This window comes from Berkeleyomyces rouxiae (assembly GCF_048999995.1).
Source record: "Berkeleyomyces rouxiae strain 22BRR77 chromosome Unknown BrBRR77_ptg000001l, whole genome shotgun sequence".
Lineage (NCBI taxonomy): Eukaryota > Fungi > Ascomycota > Sordariomycetes > Microascales > Ceratocystidaceae > Berkeleyomyces > Berkeleyomyces rouxiae.
In genome coordinates, this window is record NW_027396491.1 from 1051574 (window position 1) to 1075642 (window position 24069).

The following is a 24069-nucleotide window of genomic DNA, read 5'->3' on the forward strand; positions in this document are numbered from 1 at the left end:
GGAGTATTTTCGGAAGAGAAAAAAAAGAGCGAAGAGATGGGGAGAACAGCTACACCCTTCAATTAAAAGGGTGGCGCCATTGTCGGACTTGGGTTGGGGTCCTGAATGTAGGGCGTTTACCAAAAACACCCTAGGGCGTCTAGTTTGACTGTATTATACCCACTATGGCAACCAGAAGACGTATGGTCGAAAACGACACAAAGGGAAGTAGGTGTCATTCTGCTAGAACTACTTTTTGATCATCCTAGCAACCAGAGAAGAGCTAATGCTTCAATTACGTCATATGGAGATGCAAGTAATATGTGAATGGCTATAACTGTGCCACGCCCCACTTCTTCAAAGTGGACCCTAACTTCATTTTCGCCCATCCCTAAAGATGGTGCTAACCACACAAATGTATCATCACCAAATTAGCTTGACTACTTTCAAAATCACATTTACAAAAACATCAAGACACCGTTTGCAAAGATGAGCGAAAACGAGGTTGGAGTCCGCTTTGAAGAAGTGGAGCGTAGCATAGTTATCAAGAACACAGAAGTAGACCATTTGTTTCCACCACAACCAGATAGCTATAGCCCAAGTGCAGTTCCCCAGAAGCAAATGCTAAAGAATAAAAGGAGATTCATCACAAATCACCGGCGTCATTTAACTACTGCTTAGATGGGACACCCTATGCAGGCCAGCAGCAGCCTCTCGTAGTCACCGCGCACTTCACCCTTGATTCTGCGGGCCAGGTCGCGGTTGTACAGTTTCTGGTACTCGGCCTTGACGCCCTCCATGAAGTTGCGGTCCCAGTGCGCTGCCACGATGCGCCGCGTAAGAGCCTTTTCATCGGTGCCCACGCCAGCCATGGCCCGCTCGATCTCACGCGCGGCGTTCTGGTACGGGTTCAGAGCATGGCGCAGCTGATACAATAGCGCGTCCTCCATGTGACCAGAAAATTCCTTCTCCGGAAAGTTAGTATGTAAAGTGTAAAGAGGGAATGAACGATATAGAGGGGGGGGGGCAATTCCAATGCAACACTTACTCGTTTGAACACATCTTCAAGATTCTTGCTGTATTTCCTCCGGTATGCCTCTGCAAAAGCCCGGATCTGTGCATCGTTGCGCGTCGCCATCAGGCTGCATATCGCAATTTCGTCTGTGCCCATGCGGCCCTCGCCGGCCTTGTATATCTCGGTCGCATCAGCATCGGCCTGCTGTGCCTGGGCTTGGACAAGGCCCTCGCTGCGTGTGCCATTCAGCACAATCATGAACATACGCTCTGTCTTGCCGCTCAGGTCGCCCTTGACGTCACTCTCAAGATTGCGCCGGAAAGCCTGGTTGTAGACTCTCTTGATGGCGTGCAGATCAGCATTGGACCGGCCGAGCAGCACGTCATTGAGTGCGCGCTCTTTTGTCCCGAGGCCCATGATGGCGAGCTGGAGCTCGTTGGCATCGTTTAGACAAGGTCCGCGCAGGATCGACAGCAGGCCAAACTCAAAGTCGCCACTGGTCTCCTTCTCAACATCCTTCATCAGATTGCGCCGGAACTGGCGCTCGTATGACTGCTTGATGGCCTCAATCTGCAGCGGGTCCTTGTCGGCCAGCGCGCGAATCAGCGCTCTTTCGTCGGTGCCGAAGCCCTTCATGGCCGAGCGACACGCACTCGCGGTGGCATCGGCGTTCCACTGGATAATCTGCGGCGCGCCGTAGCCCGGCGACGGCTGGTCGGCCGGGGCATACGGATAGCCGCCACCGCCAGGCATGGGCTGCTGATGGCCGTATTGTCCCGGCGGCGGACCGGTGGGCGGCGCGTATTGGGCGGGAGGCGGGGCTCCATAGCCCGGCTGCGGGGGCGGGGCGCCGTACTGGCCGGGCGGGGGCGCATAGTGACCTGGTGGAGGCCCAGTGGGAGGGGCATATTGGCCGGGTGGGGGTCCAGGTGGAGGCGGATACTGGCCGGGGGCACCGTACTGGCCTTGTTGAGGATACTGGCCGGGCGGCGGGCCAGGAGGGGGGGCGTACTGGTTCTGCGGGGGTGGCTGATACTGGCCATACTGTTGGTTCGGCGGAGGCGGGTAGTTGGGTGGGGGATATTGGCCCTGAGGAGGGTATTGTGGCTGTTGGCCGTAGCCTTGGGGATAGTAGGACATTTCAACGGACGGAAGCGGCAGTCTTGGTCTGCAAAAGAGAACAACGCAAGTGTTGAGGGTATGGAGCAAGTGCGGACGGAAACTAGCGGCGGGCCAGCTGCTTTATATTTATCTTCCCGCGCGTCTACTCGTGGTTTGCTGTACTTGATACTTCTCCCGGTCTAGGCAGCTGACTCTGACCTGAGCACCCAAGGTCTTGGCTTGGCTTATTACGAATGAATTTATTCTTATTTTCTTCCCTTTGGGCTGCAATCTTGTGTGCCCCTCCTTTGTGGAGGGAGCTCTGGGTCTGTCCCTGTTCCGTTCTTCCTCTCCTCGACACCAAAACTCCTTCGTCTCTTGTTCTTTGAGCCCTTGCAAGATGCATTTCCGTGATCTGGCATACCAGCACTAGGCTGAATTCCTGGAGATCTTCACACGTTTGCATACATACAGCCGTAGCCGTGCCTTTTTCTTCCTGTGGCAATAAGGCGCGTCACACTTGGGGCGCAGTGTCAACATTAGAAAAATATGCTTGTCTCCTGGGCTTCTAGGCTTCCTATTGTGGCTCAACTGTCTAGCTTGCAAAAAATACTCCCAAGCAAGGCACACAACCTCCATGTCAAGGTTATCCCCGGCCGCCGCCCACGGCTGTGCACAAGAGTGGAATGATGTCATTCCTGGTGTGCTCCAAACCCTAACTTGTATTGCTAGCCCTAACTCCACGGGAAATCTCAACTCCGCCATGATCGACAACCCACTTCATCCATCCCGCGCTGCAAAAACACCTTGTCATATGTCACTAAAATTGGCCAACCAAAACGCCCACGCAAACTCCCAGCAAAAGCAGCGTGTCAAGGCGAAGCGCAGAGATTCTAGCGGCCCAGCTTTCCTCAACTGTTGCCGAAGGCGTCACTTCTGTTTCGACTGGCAAAGTACTTGTTGACGATGATGTGGACGTCAGCTCTGGCCACGAGGAATATGGCGATGGCACCGAAGTGGCCGGCGTAAAGTACGGAGGCAAATGCGGAGTCAACAGTGGGACGCTCATTGAAGTTGAATCTGCCCCCGAGTATCCGCACTCGGCGCTGCTGGGGCTGTTGGAAAAGCCAATGTGGAACTCTAGTGTGTCTCCGGCGGGATAGCACTTAGTTCCGGGCGCCATAGCCATAGTAGCCGACCACGCGCCGTTTGTACAGCGTTGGAAAGACACGGTCATGCAGTTCCATAGTCCTTCGGGGGAACAGGTGGTGCCTACAGCTTGGGCTTGGGCCACAGGGTCCAGGCCGGGCGAAGTAGAAGCCATGGTGGAGTGCGAAGAGCCAGCGAGGCCTATCAGGGCGAGAGGCAAAGTCGACTTGAGTACCATGGCGAGATGCAATTTCTGATAAAGAGAACGCGTGAGTGTTTGTATCTGTGTGGGATTGGGCCATGTTCTCGTGAATACGCACCAAAGGATAAACTTTCTGAAAGCTTGAATACACGACCTCTTGATACTGAGGCTGGGCTTGCAACAGGAAGTTCAACGTCGTGGGCTTGCAACAGGAAGTTCAACGTCGTGGGCTATGACAATAGACTAGAACCAGAGAATGAAAAACAAAAAAAAGAAATGGATGAGAAAGCTCTACCATCACAAGAGGCCAGTCTTGAGCCCATACAAGTACCTGTGGTTTAGCAGTTGTGAGGGGTAACCACCGTGGCACCATCTCAGACTGCCCGTTATACAGCTCAAGTCGGACAGATCCATGGAGGGACTACGATGAATTGAATCGAAGGATCGCGCAGCTGATTCACGGGCTTTTTGTGAGGATTGTATGACTCCCATGAACAATGCATTGGTGGCACAAGTATCACGAGTGAGGCTGATACTTGGACAACACACACAAGAACGGAGCTATATTCAATAGAGAAGCCAATTTTCAGACTTGGACTAACTAATTAAAAACACATTGAATCGTAAATCATAACCAGCCCACCATTCTAAAACCATCACTATTATATACCCTTACCAAACACAGGGACCCAATATCACCAGTGGAAGACTACAGCCAAGACACCCCCAGCCACTGCCAGCGCGGCACCAGACACAGACGGCCACACATGCGGCTGCGATGCTGCTGAAACAACCACGGGACCTCCTGTGCTAGACAGCGGATGCCCGGTTCCGGAGCCTAGCGGGGCCGTCGCCGCGGCTGTCGGGGTCACTGTCCACATCGACGAGCCAGACTTGACCACAGTGACAGTGACAGTAGTTGCGGGCGGGAGACCCTCGATCGGCACCACAGAGTACGAGTTTGGGTCCTTGGAGGTGGTAGTCGTGGAACCAGAGGACGAAGCAGAGGAGCCCAGGTCAATAGTTTCTGTTACAATCACAGTTTGGAGAGACGTAGAAGCGCGTGTGGTGGGGTATATGGGAATGATGGTATAAGAGGACGAAGAGGTTGTCGATGATACGTCGTCGGTGGGAACGGCAACAGCCGAAGAGGCGACTAGCAGAGCCGCAGCCAGGAGTGAGGTGGCGTGCATGATGTGGGATGTAGCCAAAGGAGCAATGAGGAGCTGGTGCTGGAGACGAGAGGGGCGGCCGTAGACAAAGAGAGAATGTAGTGTAGGTGGTTATAGCACGGTTTGGCTACGGGAAGCTTTGACGGGTGTGGAGAGCTCCCTATTTGTATGCAGTTTGGCCGGCTGAAGTGTCGCCAGCGCACAGCGCGTCAAACCGAGAGGTTGGTCTCGCTTGACTAGTTAAAGGCGACTGGTTGCAGCTTCAAACCCTGTCGCGTTCTGTGTGAGACTCATGGCTGGCCGTGTGGTGGGTGATGGATGCCGGGGATAAAGCTGGTGGCTGGACTGCCGTGCTTGCGAAAACAACCCTAGGGTTGCTCGCCAAAACGTCGGGTGATTCCTTTGCCTGGTGAAGTCATCACACAATGTTTGCGACAAGGATTGAAAGTTTGTAGGGCGCATCGCGGCCCATCACGCTGATGACGATTCATCACCACCTCGGCTCTACTCTCCAGGTCATCCTCGCTTTTTGCTACAGCTAATATCTATTATCTGAATCCATATGCCACTACCGCCAAGATGGTTGGAACTGGAACCATGCCCTCGATGACCGAGTACCGCAAGGAGCAGGCTCGCCTTCGCGACTTGATTGAAAAGCAGCGCCAGATCGCTAAGAAGCTAGTGGGTGTTTTGGATGATCGCTCGGCACACAACTAATCTGGCCGCTTTGAGTTTCGCGTGCTAACCAGGTCATGAATCAAGGCGACTGTCGAGGAAACCATCGCCCAGAAGGAAATGAACTATCTCGAGGCAACCCCCAACGGCAACATCATCTTCGGCTTCGATTCGTACATCAAAGGCATAAACTCTGCTGCCCAGCGCAAGAAGCAAAATGCCCCGGACGCCAACCGCGTCTTTTCCCGCTCGTCCATATCCTACAAGCCTGTTTCGAATGGGGTGCGTATATTCCCTTGCATCTTAACATCGCGCGACTCATGTGAACCTTGCTCACATGTGCTCGTTTTCCTAGGACGGTACTCCCGCCTCTTCCAACCCATCGTTTTCCGCGACCCCTACCGCCTACAAGCTTGATTCAGGTAACGCGACCCCGACTTCGACAACGGCGCCTGGCCCGTCTTCTGGAAAGGCGGGCAAGAAAAAGAAGGTTGCCGCCGTAAACGACGAGGATAGCGATGCTGAAGCAGGCCATCCTCGAAAGCGAATCAATTTCGGTTCCGGGAGAAAGTGATGGGCTGATATTTCAAGTATATTCCACACGGTTGCTCATTGATAGTACCACGGAGCGCCTGTGCCCGACTGTGATACAGGAAATTGCTATCACTAGATCATTGTGTGATAAACCACAGGTGCAGTGGCATATCGTTCATGCCATAGCTGCTATGAGGGATAAAACAAGCACGGCATGTTATGCAGAAACTCGCAGAGCCTCGAGAGACGAATTGTGCAGTGCCGCTCTGTATGGTTTTCCCCACGAAAACGATTCAGCACGATGCTGTAGTCTGATTGAAGGCGAGCTGCGAATGGGAGGCTCGCCAAGACCATATTAAAATGATGGCAAGAGAAGTCTTGATATTTAGTTGCAAAGGGTACAGCCTATAGTCCTCGCTCAAAGTAGCTAACTTTCTGGGCATGGATGGAGTTGGTCAAATCCAAGGCTGAGAATGTTAGGACATAACTACATCACTGCGACCCACGGATGCTATGCGCAAATAGGTCCGTTGGACTGGTATAATTATTCGTTGTGGAGATGTGCAATAGACGCGGCATCTCCTGATTTCCGAGACGGCATGAACGATCTGGAAATCCCGCAGTATTCAACAATGTACGTATAAATTAAAGAAACAAATCAGGCCTGCCCTGTCGTATGCCGAGAATACCTCGGGAGTAGACATGTAAATAATCCATCAATCAATCAGGCCTGCACTAACTACTGCGTCTTCACATCTTTGAACATAATGGCAAATCTGCATCCGAGACAATCCCTGCATGAGTTTGTGCTTCTCATTTTCCTCTCGTTGGTCCAAAGAAAGAATCCCAGCAAAGTGTTTGGACCCTACCCGGTCTCTGCGATTCGCGAAGCATGTCGCCGACGTGATGCTACAATACTGGGCTCGATTGTGGTGGTGTCACCGCACTCCAAAAGATACTTGTATGTAACTAGATGATTTACATCAACAGGCCGCAGTCTCCGCTGCATTTTCCATTGCAGGCCTTTTCCCAAGCAATGGAACTATTGTCCTGGCTCCAATATTTGTTTTGGCCAGCTGATGGTCTTGGCCATGTGGTTATGTTCTAACTATACCTAACTAGTTAACATGGATTCGTTACTATAACCATATCCTGGCAGGCATCAAATGCTTAAATGTGTGAAGAAACACTATCCCAAGAGCCATCTTCATAAAGCTATCATGGTACTGAAATCTCCACGAAGATTTGCTAGTATTCTACTGCATCGGCATCATACTACGATCAGCAACTAACTTGTAATAGGTACCAACAGAGCAACTTGCCAGACAGGAAGCTCCGATTTCCCAAGCAATGTTGTTGTTTTGTTTTCGAGGCAAACTGCACCCCGGGCCACTCCCTGGCCTTGGCCGTGCACGTATTCCCAGAGCATCAGTCATCTTCAACGCTGTTCTACGAGCCTTCTTCGGGTTGTGAAAGGGGTCCCCAGACGGCCATGGCAGAACAAATCTCCCAATTTCAAAACTCCCATGTCGGATTGACCATGTAGCTGTATCATGGCATGTTAAAACAGCCGAAACTATGGAGAAATACTCAGAAAGCATGACACAAAATCCCACGAGCAAACTATTTTTTTTCCAAGGCGAGAGGTAGATAGTATTTGTCTTGTGCTCTGGTGGACCATGCGTCAGACTCTGGCCAAACCACTATGCGTATGGACGCCGAACAACCCGACTTGTGTAGAGACCAAGTATTAATACAGTGATGCCCCGGACTCTGACCTGTCTTCCGAATCTCTCAACTCTCATCATCATCTCTACAGTGCCTTCAGCCTCACCTCAGCTATCACATCTACTCCTTGTCTTGCCTTCAATATGTTGTTCCCTATTATCGCCGCTCTAGCGTCGGCTACTCTGAGCCAGGCTACCTGCTTCCATGAGACCTGCTCCAAATACAGCTTTGATCTCAGCTTGGCTACTCATCCCGACTGGATGGCTCAGATCCCGGACGACATCGATGTGACGTCTCTTTCGATCCCCGGAACCCACAACTCTCTCACCTACAGCCTCCACAACGAGTTGCTTCAAACTCAGAACACTGATCTGAGAGGTCAACTGACAGCTGGCATCCGATACATCGATGTCAGTGGTCGTGTCAAAGACAACAAGATTCAGCTCTACCAAGGAGATGTCGACACCACCTACGACCTTGGTAAAGTCTTCACAATTCTGTTCGATTTCCTCGACCAGCATCCCACTGAGGCTCTCATCATGAGAGTCAAGAAGGATCCGTTGGTGTCTGATGACGAGGAAGTCTTTGCGGGCCTCATGTCCGACTACTTGGATGCTCGCACTGCCATCGGCCAACGTGCCCAGTCCCATGTCTACTTTGGCGAGAACCCCGAGTCCTCCCAAGCCCCTCAGCTGGGAGAGGTTCGCGGCAAGGTAATTATTCTGCAAGATTTCCCGACTAATACTCCTGGCGTGGGCGGCATTCCCTGGAACTCTAATACCGTGGTTGCACTGGATCTGGAGCCGGAGTCTGAGCCCATCCCACTGGATATCAAGTGGAGTGTCACTGAGATGAGTCTCGCGTGGGCTAGCCTGGAGACCGATAACATCTTTCATGTCACTCAAACAAATGGTAGTACTTCCCAGGCCGCGCTCAAGAACGCTGGTGGTACCAAGCTCGGAGAGATAGGCATGAACGATCGTCTTGGCGAGGCTCTGGGTAGTGAATTCAATTCCCGCACTAGAATTGTTGCCATGGACTTCCCAGGCAAGCTACTTCTTGACAAGTTCATCCAAGGCAACTTCGCCGTCTATGCCCAGTCAAAGTAATTCTCGTTATGTTATGCTACAGTAATTTATTGTCATATATATGTTACTAGAAGCTAATAAATACTGAGTTCGACATGATATCTAGCAAACGATGATTAGTTCATGTTTTCATGTTTAGGAAAGGGGATAACTACCATTAATAGAACACAATAGTTATCGTTTTGATTTTTTACAATAGATAGTTACTCCTAGAATATCAGTCTCCAAAACCGTAGTCTCCCGCGCTCTCTGCTTGCAGCATCTGTAGTACTACCAATGTAGTTTATCATATGCCTGGCCATATTTCCTAATTTCATTCACCTCAGCTTCGATACTCAACTTCTTCCACTCCAATCACGCCATTTCATACAATTGATTCCCACATTATTCAAACATAGTTAAAAAGAATACAACTGCTTAGTTCACTAGATCCTAACTTGTCTTGACTCAATGGATGTTGATATTGTCAGCATGCCAACCCTACAAATAGAAGCATCTTAGGGTTGTGCTCCTCTGACTACATCGGAATTGCCTTCAACTCGTTCACGTTCTAACATCACAAATCGCCACAAGAGGAACGCCATTGTAAAAGTTCCCAACCTAGTGGAAGCTGAACGACAAAAGGCCGTACTTCTCCTTTTCTTGCTCGGACTAGACTTTGCTTCTAAGCTTCACTAGGCATTCTCCTCCGACTACTACTTGACTCTAGCACAAGACATCAATGGACTGCTGGGCATAAAAGGGCTGCTCTCTCCCTCTCTTCCATAGTATCTAGAATAGAAGGCATCGATCATCGTTCGCCTTTCTTCCCCTTCATTGAATACATTCTCTTTCATTGAACTCTCTGAACTTGTGACGTTCCGGATACTTCTCCGTACAGGACAACAGTGAGTCCTCCTATTAAACACTGATAATGGATTCTTTTTTTTTCTCATGTGACAGCCAGTGAGTTTTATACCTCCACCAAGATTTGTGTTACACAAGCTCTAACTGATGATCTCATCCACTTTGTCACGCCAGTATTGGTTGGGAAATTCTTCGAGAAAACCTTGCCTTCTGCAAATCTCGGAGTGGGTATCCTTGAGGTCGGCCCCCTCCTCTCGGGCTTTTGCCGAGGGTTTTCCGAGGCTGGCACCATGCCTCCGATGCTGCTGCCATTCTCATGAGTTTTGAGGACCCAGGCCCGCATTTACACCACTTTTGGAATTTTCCTCGCCAGTGGTTTACCCCTTTACTACCCACTCCCAATTCGCGATTGCCGATCCCCCACTGCATCAATCCACACCATCTCGGGATTCTCCCCCTTTATAACTCAGAACTGTCTTTTGGGAGTTCAACAGTTATTTTCAGCTCGCCTGTCTTTGTTGACCAGGAGCTCTACGATCTTAGACAAATCGTGGCCTTGCCGCGAGACACCAATGGGGTGTGGTAACCTTAGAAAACTGCTGTGGGTGTGTTCGTTGAACACCGCCCAGTGGATATATGGTCTGCAGGACGAGTGAAGAATTTCCTTTGAATCTTTCTGAGGATTGATGTGACGTGGGCTAGAAGATTTTTTCGATTCCTTTCCTGTCATAGGCATCCAAAGGGCTCCTTTTGTTAAAGCACTCCAATTGGCCCTAGGTCTTTGCCATTATCATGTACATGATACTCCCGTACTGTGTCTATATCCACTAACTATAGTAACTATACATTTTCCTAGTCACATTGGACCTTTGCAACCTTGGGCCGTTAGACTCCCTCGTACGAAACCACTAAATAGAGTTGTATACCAAAGAGACCCGACAAAGTCTCACAAATTGCCCAAACTATTAAGCTTAAGGTAGGTCCATCGTCTCAAGTTTATCATCCGCAGTCTGACAAGCCAATAGTTTAAGAAAACATGTTACATAATGTGTTAACCTCATCAATTATTTGACCTTTCTTTTGTTTTCTCAAAGTTTTTGATGCCCAAGACTGGGACGCCCGACTTATTATCACCAGACACAAGATTCCGAGATGAATCCGAGATTTTATGATTCAATCTAATTTGTTCGGGTCGTGTTTTTCTGAGTCCTTGGCATAATTCAAGATAAATCATCAAGGCGTTCCCGCATTGTTGACAGACATCAGTGACGTAATAATCACGTGATGAAAATAGATGTTTCATGACATTTTCAAAGAAAATTAGAAAATCACATCACTACGACGTTAAACGATATAGAATTGAAAAATCGCACAAGTCAAGTCCGGCGGCTTTTTCGAGTGACATGATAGTAGGCATTCTTGTATTAGTACTTTAGCTCACATACATAGTATTTCTATGCACATACATCGCATGAATGATCATCGGAGCTCTTTTGAATACCACCGATTCGTGCTTACTGGTCTGACGGGGCAAAAGAAGACGAATCTCTTTGTTTTATGGCAGGCTGCAAGTGCCAAGTGTCGTTTAATGCGTTTGAACGGGATTGAAAGGCCGGTACTGGTTGGAAAGTCGGTCGTTAGTTTGACTTTTGGGGGCCTATGCATGATTCGTAGGGGTTTAACCCTTGTACGGGCAGACGGAGCACATGTGTGCCGTATCATACCGTAAACAACATGAGTTTAAGCATATTACACCGTGGCGGTATTCCGATCTTTCTTTTTTCTTTTTGGTTATAAAGTCACCAAATTTATTGAAACTGCGCTTTTTCCTTGTTTTTTTTTTCTCCGTGAGCAGGTCTTTGCACTGGCAATGTACTTGATAACCATCAGATAGCGCTTTTTTTCCACTGCGGATAAGGTTATGGTAGCCGCAGTATTGAGTCACTGCTACAACAGCATAGACCACTTCAAGTCGCGGAAGCAATTTGAAGCTTCCTTTAGCATGGTATATGTGAGAGGAGCTTTATGCTATACATAGCAACATTCAGGTGAGCATTCACTAAATCGCCTAGGCGTTAGAACGTTCAATATACCTCGATACCGCGCTTAGAGCAGAGACATGGATCTGTCGCATCGAATGCGAGCGTATCCGTCGATTAATCCGCAGTGATAAGCATGAACGGAATATTTGGCCTGTCAACACTATATGAGACATCTCAAGCATACATATGTACATGCATATGTATGTATATGCACGCCACGAACACAAGCATATATGTACATACGTACGGGCACAGGCGCACACTGTAAGCTTCTGACAGCCTGAAGGGGCCCAGCCATGCGAAGTATCCAGCCACCCACCACCTGCATCAAGACGCATTTTTGATGGGAGCTTCAGATGGAAGCCAAGCTTTGTCTGGGAAACGACCCCATGCTTTCCAGGCTATGTGCGCACAGTTCACGTTCTGGAGCCTTTTGCAAATGTCCCGAGCATTTCCGAGGATGAGGTATATGTATGTGATTACTTGAAGATACAGGTGGATAGCCATACCACACTCGACTACTTGTACTTGTTTTTAGATACAAGATTTAACTCAGTTGATGTCATACCAATCCTTTGCTCATGTGGGATCCTGCGTATGGATAATCAGCTAGTCACCTGCAACTAACTAGTTGTAGTTAACTAGTCACTTGTATGGTTATCCATCGGCATATATGTATGTATGTACACATGTACAAGCAGGTACTGACTGAGTGGTGAATGAGACAACACATGTTTCTGACTTGCAAGTCGTGGCATGGGTAAGTCCAGTAAACAGAAAATCGTTAGGGCTGAATGACAGTCGTCTGACATCTCCCACTTGCCAGCGCTTGGCAAGCAACATGTCTATTAGTAACATTCTTCATGCTACACTCTCCTCTCGAAGGCCGCTGAATCGTCGAATGACGACTGAGTTCCAAAGTCTGGGGCGAAGCACTACGCATATTTCTCTCTCGGCGCATTTGTAGGCCGTAACTTTGGTCTGCTGGCTTGTGTGTTCGTTTTGACCAGTTTCTGGCTTTGGGCCTCTTATCCAACTTCCACGATAGTAGGAACGAGGTACCCCCATAGCCGTTAACTTGCACGCAAAGCATCGAGACTGGTGACTTGTAGCCTGCATGCCACAGACAGAAACACATGCCCCTGTAGATAGATAGGCTGAGGCCCGTCCTTTTCTGCGCATGTGTGTGTTGCTACACTTGGCTTTGGGCTCAGCACCGCAGCCCAAGCCAGAGGCGACCCGCACCAGCGGTTATTTAGAGACAAGAAAAGAATATGCTTGCTCCAAGTTCTAGGCCCTGCGTCGCTATCTGGCTGCGTCTCTTTAAGTACCAAAACCTTGGCAAAGTGGCCATGTAACCACCATTGGCACGTCTTCAGTGCGTGCCGAATTGTTCGTGAGTTGGACCCTGCTTAAAACTTCGCCATAATGCAATTCTGGAAATGTGGGGGCCACGCCACAGATCTGACAGCTTTACTGTGACTAACGTTAATGCCATTAGGGTTATCCGTCGATGTGTATACAACCGCCTCTAAGAAAATGCGAGCTATGAACCTTCTCTCGAATGGGCGGAGAGAGAAATTACATTACAGCAACAGAGGGGAAAGTATTCATTGCGCCTTCGTATCACGGGCCGCCGTAGAGCCGATGACGGCTTTATAGCGACAGCAGGAGAATCAATCAACATGGCCCAAGGAATCAGACCACGGCCTGACTATTAATACGGCAACGTGCCGGCCTCTGATGAGACTCCAGATTTCCCTTCTCCTCATCCGCTCTCAGTCTCGCAATCCCCTTTCACACTTTCACTCCTTCACTGCCGCTCAACTGGCTTTTCTCTCTCTCTCTCTCTCTTGTCTTCGCTTGCAATATGCATTTCTCACTCCTCACCGTCCTGGCCTCGGCCACCTTAGCCTTGGCTCAAAATCAATACCAAGACGCCTACTCTGATGTCAGCTTTGATCTTGCCGACAATAGGGCTGTTAAGTGGATGAAGGACATCCCCGATAATACCCCTCTGCATCATCTTTCCATCCCGGGTACCCACAACTCGTTGACGCATAAAACCAACAACGAACTGGCTACGTACCAGAACACCAACTTGAAGGAACAACTCAATGGTGGCATCAGATACCTCGATATCAACTGCCGCCTGGCTGAAGACAGACTTCAAATCTTCCATGCTAGTTTCAACACTAGTTATGATCTGAACTATGTTCTCACCACTGCTTACGAGTTCCTTGAAGAGAACCCCTCCGAGGCCCTGATCATGCACATTCAGAAGGATATTTGGAGAGCCGGCAGCGACCGCGACTTTCAGGCCGCTTTCACCAGATACATGGTCCCCAGCGAAGTGGAGGACGAGTTCAGTGCCATTGCTGAAAAGTCTGTCCACCGTATCTACTCCGAGGAAGACCGGGTCCGCGAGGTTCCCAACCTTGGCAATCTTCGTGGCCAGATTTTGATTCTCCAGGACTTCGATACAAAGCCCAAGGGCCGTTTCGGTATTAGATGGAAGTCTTCCGCCATGACTGTCACTGACTGGAAGGTTTTGCTTGGCCCTATTACCAAGGGTATTAAATGGAATTTTGTCTGGCCGAATATCCAGTTCGCCGGTATGGAGAAGGAGAACAAGCTTCACATCATTCACACCAGTATGGCTGTTGGCTCTATCCCCTACAGAGTTGCTGCTGGTAAGAAGAAGGAGTTCCGTGGAATGAACGGCCGTCTCAGCAACTACCTGAATGGTGGTACCGTTCTTCGCACTGGAATTGTCGTCATGGACTTCCCCGGAAAGACGCTTGTGAACCAGATTCTCAAGCGTAACCTGGTGCTGCACCCCGACCGTGTGGAAGCTGACTCATCAGAAAACACCGTCTAACTACACCTTCAGTAATATCCTGCTTGTAACTCATGATATTACAAAACATCCTTTCCTAGATACTTCCCATTGTCAATTAATACTTATAGTTATTAATAATTAAACCATCATTTCCATGTTGTCTGAATTGTGTTTGCATATTGTAGTTGGTTCATGTTCACTCAATAACTCAGTTGGTTACACAATTGTGTCGTTAGCCACTTAAAAATGGAGGACTCTGATTATAGGGTTAAGCTTGATAAGGTATGGACTGTGTCTCGGAATAGAATCGGCAATTCATCGGTACATCACAGGCTGAATACACATCCTGGCGCAGTGTCGCATTACCATCAATTCATGCATCATCTTTGAGATCTTGATTTATTGTGGACGTGTGATGGATTCCCTAAAGCTGCATACAAACACACCACACGTGCCTCGTGTGCTCTAACTCTCATCTTCTCGTCGTGTTAACCAAGTCACGACAAGCAGCGCTGACCACGTGTCTCAGGCGTTGGGGCAGGTAGGCAAAAGAAAATTATTCGTGCGCTTCGCTGCCCATGTACCATGCTGTGACGCGTTGGCGTGGAAGCCCTGTTGATCCCTTCGTTTTTTCTTCGCCGACTGTCACGTTGTCGACACTGTTCTTGACCTCGAAATCCGCAGCCAGACTATCTCTAGGACGTCCATCGGCTCTGTGATACGCAGATACAAAGGCGCAAGAGACGACACGAAGCGCGCGATTTGCCCCAGGAATTCTTAAATCTTCCGCACGTTTTGCTTCCCCCTGCTCTACGCTGCCCTGATCCGGAGACAGCTTGTCTTCCACACCTATCGCCGCCCTTTTTCGTCGCGCAGAGCAGATTCTGGGACGGGCAAGAACACCATGGGAATCCCCTCGGGCCCTACCATCACGGCACAGGATCTTCCGGCCAACGCCCGAAATCAGCAACATCATCCCCAATTACATCAGCCGTTTTCGGGCTCAACTGGGCCTGCTGGAAAGCAGATGCAAATCGGCTCACACCCAGGGGCAAATATGCCTGCAATGTCTGCTCATAGAAATAACCAGCTTAGGACCTCTCAAAGTATTCAGATGACGACCCAACAATATCCACAGCAACATCAGCAGCAACATCCGCAACAACATCCACAACAACAGCAATTCATGCGCCAGAGTCAACAGCCGCATGCTACCACGAATATAGCCACTCAGCCGGCTACCCAACAACCCACCTTTGTTCCTAATAGTAGCCGGCAACCCGGACCAGTGTCCGCTCAGCAAGCACAGTACATGACCATGACACGTGCTGCTAAATTATACCGACCGGAATCTGGCTTCATGTCGCCTAATAGCTTAGACCGCAATCTCGAGGAGTCTTTCGTTGGGAACGCTTGTAAGCTCGATAAAGCCATAACAAGTTCTCCCCCCGATGTAGTGCGACGTGTTATCCGCGAGCACTGGACCAAGTGCTTATCAGGATCTTTATACCACCAAGCCTTCCTTGTGAGCTAGAGTTCCCTATCCCGTGACTTTTACATTGCGGCTGAACCTATTCAACTAACATTCGCAATTATTAGTTCAATATTTCTCTAAGCGCAGTTCAAGATTATGCACGGCCATCTGTTCTCGGGTTCGGCCAAAAAATGGTCAAAATCTGCATCAATGAAATCGCCCAACACTTGGACGCTGAAATTATTGACGGAGTTGCGGATCAAATCCTTAGGAAAGCCTCGCCTACCTTCCTTGACAAGGCTATGGCTGAGCGTCTCAAGACTATAGAGTCCAGGGACTTGCTCAACATGTTGGCTCGCGCCGAAAGATTAGGCTACACAGCTGATGATATTCTAGACGACAACACCGAAGAGGAAGATAGAACCTTCATGATGGACTTGGATGTTGAGATTGTCGCCACGAATGTTGTCTCTCATAAGGCACCAAATCCTACCACTATGACAACGGGCAGAGAAACAGGCGAAAAGATAATGGACCAACTATCGAATGCTCTAGGCCTCATACCAACCGCGGGGTCTGATTCAGTGACAGATACATCTACAGCTACAGCCAAGAGAGCTGCACTGGCCGAGCCTTCGCGTTTGGCTCCACCTCCCCCAACATCTGCAGACTCTTCTTTATACCAAATACGCTTCGCCCAAGGAAAATCAGAGACAGAGGGCTTCAACCCAGACATAAGCTGTCAATACTGCAAAATGATATTCCCATCTCAAAAAGCGAGATATATAGTAAGTTGATTCCCGCGACAACTGTGCGAGAAGCGTACGTTGGTCAAATTTGCTGACATGAATTTGACAGCATGTTTCAGAGCAGGCCTGCCTCAAAGAACGGGATCCGGCGTATGCATTTGGATGCCGGTTCTGTGGCATAACATTTCTAACTGCTCACCTACTTCAACTACATGCCGAAAACAAGGTGTGTGGTGACAATTCCCTTCTAGGGCAGAGCACAGCTTACCCTAACGGGATCAAGTTTCCCAATCGAATGTGCACACCATGTGTCATTCGCAAAGAAGTTCCAAAATCTCACAATTCGTCCAACCACAACACTGCACCATCCAATGGTGCCACACCCCGGAATTCCAGTTATGGCCAAGCTAGTCTGCCTCGCGGCCCTACTTCTGTCCCTATTTCTGTTTCTGTTCCTGTTCCTGCTTCTGCTTCTGTCACTGCCCCTGCTTCCGCTTCCGCTTCCGCTTCTGCCTCTGCGCCTGCTTCTGCACCCACTTCTACTTCTACGCCCACCACAATTCAGAGAAAGGTTACTGCGTCTGTTGATTTGACAAGCCCAGAGGCATCCACGCGAAGTACTCCTCAAATACCCGCATTGAATACCCCCAAGGCATCAGGAGCTGTGTCTCAATCAACCCCACAGGCCTCGACCAAGGCCAATGCAAATCCTCTTGCACATCTAACCCAGGAGCAAGTTGACCGTATGGAGTTGGAGACGCAAAAGATTCATGTGAATTATGGGTCGAAGATAGACCAAGCTATGGCAGCAGATGATAAGAGCAAGGCAAACAGTTTGTGCAACAGCATGGTCGATGACATCAGCTTAGTCCGCAAGAAATACAGCGTGGAAACTCCTAAAGAGAAAAAGCTGTCTCTCATTGGGGCAATCCTAAGCCCCGATGTAACTACTACTCCAAAAAAGAACACGCCGGAAGCCCAATCTAGAGAAGTCGCCAGTTCACACAAGAAGCGGGTGTGGACAAGTACTATCACCGAGGATACAGTCGGTTCTTCCGGTACATCCCGAGTTGAGAGTCGCAAAACTACCCCAGAATCTGGTGTGGCGGCTCGCTCTCCAGCTGTTGGCAACATAGGCCCGACAAAGACAAGTACTCCCTTGCCCCGTGACCAGGTTAAAAGACCAGGTACACTGTCTGTCGAGATGAATGATAATGCAAGGGAAGAAAGGCTGAGGAAGGTCTCACGCACACCTGGGCGGGATCACGTTACGGCTAATAGAAGTACTGGGCCTGCAGCAGCAGCTCCAGGCGCCTCGACAACAGACAGATGGAATACACGTGTGGTCCCGTCCGTAGTAAGAGAGCTACAAACAACAATGTATATTTCATCGTCCGACGACTCAGATTCGGATGATTCCATTCCAGCTCGGCTGCCGCGACCAGTTTTGCGGTAACGGAGACGGAGCTTCAAACGGAGGATACCATTAAGCCATCTATCTCTTGTCTTTTCTCTTCTTCTCATTTTGCCCGCGTTCTTTTCTGATTTGACCTGAATTTCTAAGCATCGGCGTTTGGGAGACGTTCACATTGGCGTGGCATTTATACATGTAACTACGTAGTTGACTACCTTTTGTTTATTGAGTTGACTAGCTCTGCATATTTTATGATGTCTCATAATTGGAATGTTTCCAAATGTTCTATTTTCATCCACAAAGCAGCAGGCAGGCAGGTGTCTTGTGCGCAAAATAGAGGTATGATGAGCAGGTGAGACAGTTGGCAAAAGGCTCTCGCTATTTAGCCCTAGTTCTCACCTGCGGGAGAGGCGCAAACAAAGCCAGGCCAAAGGAAAAGGATCCTAAACCAAGGTGAAACGGGAACGAGAAGGACAATGGCCTGAAGTTGACTAGCACCAGGGGAATATGAGATTGAGATGAAATGGGATGGGATGAATCCGCACAGAAGATTGAGAAGGCACGTTAATATTCGGCTAGTAGCAGGTTGTTAATGGGTTGGTCAGCGGCTAGACGAACGTTGATAGTGTGGCACGGTCTGAAGCTTAACGCACGACGAGACGGACGACTAAATACACCGGCTTGCCAAGCACATTACAGCGAGATGCCAAGACCTGCACGGAAATGACAAGGAAGAAAGACAAGACAACAGCAATCGAGCGAGAGGGGGGATGGTAGAATGGATGGTGCTGGGGGCTAGGCGGGGGAAACAGAGGAAGGCCTGCCCTGCGAGAAATAGAGATCCTCTACCTCTTGTTAGTCTTGACACAGCGATGCCGCAATCCGGCGAGGCGGGGACTGTACGCCAAGGTGGATGTGAAATGTAGTCTCTATTTCTTGCTTTTGTACATACGGCACGGTAGAGAACGGACTGCAAGCTGAAGCCATGACAGCGAGCGCTGTCCTCATGAGCGTGACAAGAGGAGGGCCAGCCAGCTGGCACCAAGCACAGACCCCAGAGTCTACCCATGGTCGATCACCAAAGGAAGTAACAAGGGCATGGGATAACTGTATGGTCCTGTCCTCATGCTGGGGGCATCAAGATCACCCTAGCCTCGAGCCGGAACGAGGGGGGACACTTGAAGAAAATAAGCAAGCAAACAGGGGGTTCTCCAGATGTTATTCCCCCCAGAAACCCAAAAGGAAAAGAACGCTTGGGTCGAGTCCTCGAGTCCGGAGGCGTGCCGGGGATAGAGGGAAGGAGGGCCCTGTCTTGACTTTCCCCATTAGGCAACTGGGCCCCGGGGACCGTCTTGAGAATTGGACGAAAGTTTGTAGCTACCAAGTTGATCAGAGGCAGCTTCTCGTTCTTTATGATCGCTACTGCTTCCTCCTTCTTTTCTTTCCTCTTCCTCTCTTTTCCTCTTTCTCTTCTAGCAAGCACCTCTTTTTTCGCTTATCAGTTCTTTCCTACGGCTCCTCTTAGGGCTTTTGTTCTTTTGTGCGCTTGCGCTCTTTCCCTTCTTTTTTTGTGTGTGGCCGGACCAAATATCACCGCTTTTTTGAAGTTCGTGCTTCAGCGCCTTTCTTTCCTTTCTTTTTGGTCTTTGACCCAGTTGATCTGGCCAGCTTCGATTCAAGCCCTGATTCCACGGCTATATATTCTGCTGCGTCACTGCTCCCGCTCTCGATATTTTTGATCTTTAACTCAGGCCCGGCTCGTCCTTTCTTTTCATCCGCGCATCATCCGGCATCTTGCACCTCCGTTCACTTCTTGTTTCTATCTTCTTATTCTGTTTTAATATTCGTGTGTAGCGCACATTCCGCTTGCGTTGATTTCTTTTGTTCATACTTACGACTCTCTATTTTATTACGCCCCTAATATTTTGGTCGTGGCTGGTCTTCGATTTCAACCTCCTCCATCACCCTCATCACCAGTTCCAACTTCTTCCAGTTCCAACTCGAAAGCCCTCAATTCTTTTCCACCGGTCCAGAGCTGCACACTTGAAAACACATACATTCAAGCTTTTGCCACTCGATACTACATTAGCTATTTCGACCGTGGTTCTCACAATAGTCAATCGCACCTCCCCGCTTCTGATCCGTCCGTGTCCTTTCTTCGGGTCGCGTTGCGTCATCGTCGTCCTGGCTTTCTTGGGTTGCCGAGAACGAACGTTACTCTAGTCGTCGGCTGTCAAAAATTCAAACTGGTCTTGGCCCCTTGGCTTGCAGAACCAAGTCGGATCTGAAGCAAACCTGGAGCTTGGACTCCCATTTTTGGCCAGGATCTTAGCTTTCTATCTCTATATTGGTTTAGTTGGTGGCCGCGTCTCATCTCGCACGGGGACCAATCAAGCGCCTTTTCGCCTCAGGTTGCCCAGGTTTAGTAGGGGCACTTGCGCACACGTTACAGTCACTCGTGTATCAGGCTGAAGAGCAAAGTTCATAATGAGAACCTCGACTTCCAACAACTCAAGTCTTCGAAACAGTCCTATTGTAACAGCACCGCCTACACACATTCGTAGATTTCGCTCTCTGCGTAGCAAAAATCGCAACCAAAGCCCCTACGAACAAACTTCGGCCTCGATTTTAGTGCTATCTGGTTCACAGCTAGAAATCCAACACACCACTTCAGTCTCGGTTGAAACTTCTAGAAATCCTAGATACAAGCCCAGCCACTCCTTGACCTCGTTATCAGCCCAACATCTAGCCCCTTCTAATACGCCTCGCTCAGCACTCACTTCGCCAATTCAACTACGTTCAGCTATCACATCGCCTATCCGCACTCCCGCTCGCTCACCAAACTACATACACGAGCACAACGACAAAGATAGCTACAACTACAGTGTTGGACAATCTCCTCCCAAGTTTCCAGAGCCCCAGCTACGCCAAAAGCTTTTCGACAAAGACAGTGTATTTGTAAACGGCCTTGCGGCTCATCCTATCTCCTTGTCCTCTCTACAGAAGTCGAACGGTAATTCTGCCCAGCCTCAGAAGCCTACACTCCCCGCAGTGAAGTCGACTCCGCGACCGCGCTCGCAAACTCTACCTAGCGCTCGACGGCCCAACAACCCGATTCAAAACCCGAGACACAACCATCGGCGTGTACGCATCAAGTAAGTCGTTATTTATTTTTTTCTTGGCTTTGATGCAATGCTGCAAGGCGCCGATTATGTGTGCCGTGTTCCAGCGTGGGGTTATGCGACCACCATGTCGGCTCCCGTCATCATCGTTGCACAATGTTTGCCATGACCCGGTTGTTTGTTCTTTAGAATTATCGCCGGTACCTGAACTTGTAATATGTTGACCACCCAATGTGGTCTTTGGCCAATTAGTGGTACTTGCTCTTGCTGTCCTGTTCAACGCATTGTTTAATGTCAGTGCTGCTTGGAAATGACGTCAATAGACATGGTCCGTTGCTTTATGAATCTGACCATGTCTCGCGACTAAATCATTTGGGCCACCACCTTCCTATTATTTTCATATCTAGTCGTATTACCCTGTTGTCACAGGTGACTAGCACTATCGATATCTGTTTTGACTTTTGCATAAACAACTCATCTAGTTATCTTTCTTTCTAACATTTCTTTTACAGCAAATCCACATCCGACTTGAATCTACCGCGAGAAAACACACTGCGCCTCTTTCCCGTCCAACGTGGTGTGCCAGCTTCTATTGATTCCAGACGTACACCTCGCAACCTTAACCAGCCTAGTCAGCCCTTCAAGCCGTGTTTGGGTATGCACACCATGTCTAGCCGCACCCCCGCCAACGTCGCCCTGTCCCACGAGATCTCTCCTCCCAGCTCGCCCGACCTTGCCCCGAAAACAAAGGGCTCTCGTCCGCCACGAGATGTATCCCCGCTGGACTCTTCTGATGATATGGCAACTCGCCAGAAGCCTAGAACTGCAGCCATAGATCATGGGAACATTCCAGCAATGCGTCGCGAGCGCAAGACACGTGCTTTGCGTGCGGCAAGCTCAAGGGACCAAATGTCCCAACCCGCATCCAAAGAGGTTGGACGCCAAGTTTTCCGTATGGCTGAAGGTCGTGACATGCGCTGGGATGCCATGACTGGGGAGCCGACTCTTGGTCCTGGCCGTTCTGCACAAGTAAAACCGGCCGAATATGCTCAAGGCATCAGCAAGTCACCGAACTCCAAGCCCCAGACCAGCGCCAGCCAGGCTCAGCCGGATTCCAACACCCCCAGCCAAATTGCAATGTCCAAGCTCAGAGGCCCCCTCACGCACAACCTCAAGGCTAACAACATGCGCTCTGTTTCCCAGCCATCGCAAATTCAACCCCAGGTCCGGGGGCAGGAACAGGAGCATGAGCAGAAGCAGCCTCAGTTGACAGAGCCACAGCCTAGGCCAGCATGGAAGGGGGGCAGTGGTAGAACTTCAATTCTTGATCCGGTTCGTGATAACAACACCGGGATGAAGGCCCGTCGTAATGTTTCTGTGTCTGGTGTGACTTCCCCTGTTAGATCTGAAACGGGGGGTGCTGTACCTATCATTCGCAAGATGGCGCCCTCTAAGCCTAGGGGGCAAACCACCCCTCTTTCGTCCCCAAAAAGTCCAAGTGATGCGCAGGTTATCGATTATCCTACGCCTCCTCGAACTATTGAGCGTGATCCGCTACAGAAGCAGTCTCAGACTCAAACTGAGACTAAGGCTCAAAACCAGACACACCAACATTCCTCTTCGGTCTCGGGTATGCAGACTCGGAATCTCTCGCGACACATTTCCACCGACCTGATCTCGAATAAGTCAATCCGCAGAAAACCCACACCCAGCGCAGTCAGCATACAGTCTACAACTCAAGCCGAGACTCGTGAACCTACACGTGCGCCTACTCATGAGCCTGTCCACGACCCGACCGATCAACCTGCCTGGGCCCAACCTACATCGCGCTTCAGTGTCACGACCGTGGCGACTTCAGTTTACAGTCTATCACCAGAACTCGGCCCTATGGGTAGGGATGAACCTATTCCGGAGATTCCTGCGTCACTGAAACAGCTTTCCGAAGCAGCTCCTATCTACCCAGAGTCTTCGTCCCAGCGCAAGTTTTCCGGCTCCCGCCACAAGGACACTGAGGAAGAGAGAAACATGGGGTTCAACATTGACTTCCAGCCTGTTTGGACACCATCCCCGGCCCGCGATAATGTGAAGCAGGCTTCGGCCCTGTCGCCCGTTATTTCTCCACTCAACCTAAGCCATAATCAATCTGTTTTCACGTCTGTCAACAAGCCGATCCCCAGATCAATGGCTATGGGACAGCTCTTCAACAATGACACCATATCAATCCATACCAGTGGACCTGGTGGCAAGGCCCTTCCGCCGGCGCCACCAGAGACTTCTGCGGGCGACCGTGTGGCGCATCTCAACGCTCTGCTAGAGGCGCTCGCCAATCGCCGCATCAACATCAACCGCTCGATTGCCAAGATGACGGAGATGATGCCTCGCGACAACCTGATGGCACGGCCCGAGGTACTGAAGAAGCGGGAGCTGGAGAAGAACAAGGTCCAAGCTCTGGAAAACGAGCTTGCCGAGGTACGCCGCGAGGAGTACGAGGTGGGTATCAAGTTGCATCGTGCGCGCAAGCGGCAGGATCGTGATGCAAACTTTGAAGGAAACTCGACGCTGTGGGTTAAGAGAGCGCTGGAGTAGAAGAGCAAAGTATATATTTGTATACTCCAAGAAGCGACAATGGGTCATGGAACTGAATATAATTGTATTGTAACTAATGAGTACATAACTAACCATGTGTAACTAACTACATTACCGTTGCATCTTTGGTGTCATTGTACCGTACATACATTCTTTTTCTTTCTGGGAGTGACGTCATCTGATCCACGAGAGGCCGAACTGGATAACTCATAGCAGGAATCTTTGTTCTCTCTTTTTATGCAAAATGCCAAGTATTGGGAAGGGGAATGAGTGATTGGATTACAAAGACAGGCGGAACGGGATCGATGGCGACGTACTACCTAGAATCGGACTTCCCCATAGACTATCCGA

General features: G+C 49.7%; 8 protein-coding genes across 8 annotated transcripts; 5 read left to right on the forward strand and 3 right to left on the reverse strand.

Annotated features, from left to right (window-relative positions):
* Positions 1-656: 656 nt before the first annotated feature.
* BROUX77_000330 (uncharacterized protein) lies at positions 657-2134 on the reverse strand (the record flags this gene model as incomplete). Its single annotated transcript, XM_073747934.1, has 2 exons — positions 657-944; positions 1028-2134. The coding sequence occupies 2 exons, from the start codon at positions 2132-2134 to the stop codon at positions 657-659; spliced, it is 1395 nt and encodes a 464-aa protein (XP_073608567.1).
* Positions 2135-2915: 781 nt separating this feature from the next.
* Positions 2916-3482, reverse strand: BROUX77_000331 (uncharacterized protein; the record flags this gene model as incomplete). The annotated part of the gene is made up of 1 exon (XM_073747945.1): positions 2916-3482. One exon carries the CDS (start codon positions 3480-3482, stop codon positions 2916-2918), a length of 567 nt encoding a protein of 188 aa, XP_073608568.1.
* A 659-nt stretch (positions 3483-4141) lies between these two features.
* Positions 4142-4639, reverse strand: BROUX77_000332 (uncharacterized protein; the record flags this gene model as incomplete). Its single annotated transcript, XM_073747956.1, has 1 exon — positions 4142-4639. The coding sequence occupies one exon, from the start codon at positions 4637-4639 to the stop codon at positions 4142-4144; it is 498 nt and encodes a 165-aa protein (XP_073608569.1).
* Positions 4640-5197: 558 nt separating this feature from the next.
* On the forward strand, positions 5198-5867 carry BROUX77_000333 (uncharacterized protein; the record flags this gene model as incomplete). Its single annotated transcript, XM_073747967.1, has 3 exons — positions 5198-5299; positions 5381-5575; positions 5649-5867. 3 exons carry the CDS (start codon positions 5198-5200, stop codon positions 5865-5867), a joined length of 516 nt encoding a protein of 171 aa, XP_073608570.1.
* Positions 5868-7698: 1831 nt separating this feature from the next.
* Positions 7699-8664, forward strand: BROUX77_000334 (uncharacterized protein; the record flags this gene model as incomplete). Its single annotated transcript, XM_073747978.1, has 1 exon — positions 7699-8664. One exon carries the CDS (start codon positions 7699-7701, stop codon positions 8662-8664), a length of 966 nt encoding a protein of 321 aa, XP_073608571.1.
* Positions 8665-13401: 4737 nt separating this feature from the next.
* Positions 13402-14412, forward strand: BROUX77_000335 (uncharacterized protein; the record flags this gene model as incomplete). The annotated part of the gene is made up of 1 exon (XM_073747989.1): positions 13402-14412. One exon carries the CDS (start codon positions 13402-13404, stop codon positions 14410-14412), a length of 1011 nt encoding a protein of 336 aa, XP_073608572.1.
* Positions 14413-15487: 1075 nt separating this feature from the next.
* On the forward strand, positions 15488-18052 carry BROUX77_000336 (uncharacterized protein; the record flags this gene model as incomplete). The annotated part of the gene is made up of 3 exons (XM_073748000.1): positions 15488-15898; positions 15973-16635; positions 16706-18052. The coding sequence occupies 3 exons, from the start codon at positions 15488-15490 to the stop codon at positions 18050-18052; spliced, it is 2421 nt and encodes an 806-aa protein (XP_073608573.1).
* A 2445-nt stretch (positions 18053-20497) lies between these two features.
* BROUX77_000337 (uncharacterized protein) lies at positions 20498-23718 on the forward strand (the record flags this gene model as incomplete). The annotated part of the gene is made up of 2 exons (XM_073748011.1): positions 20498-21165; positions 21645-23718. The coding sequence occupies 2 exons, from the start codon at positions 20498-20500 to the stop codon at positions 23716-23718; spliced, it is 2742 nt and encodes a 913-aa protein (XP_073608574.1).
* Positions 23719-24069: the final 351 nt, after the last annotated feature.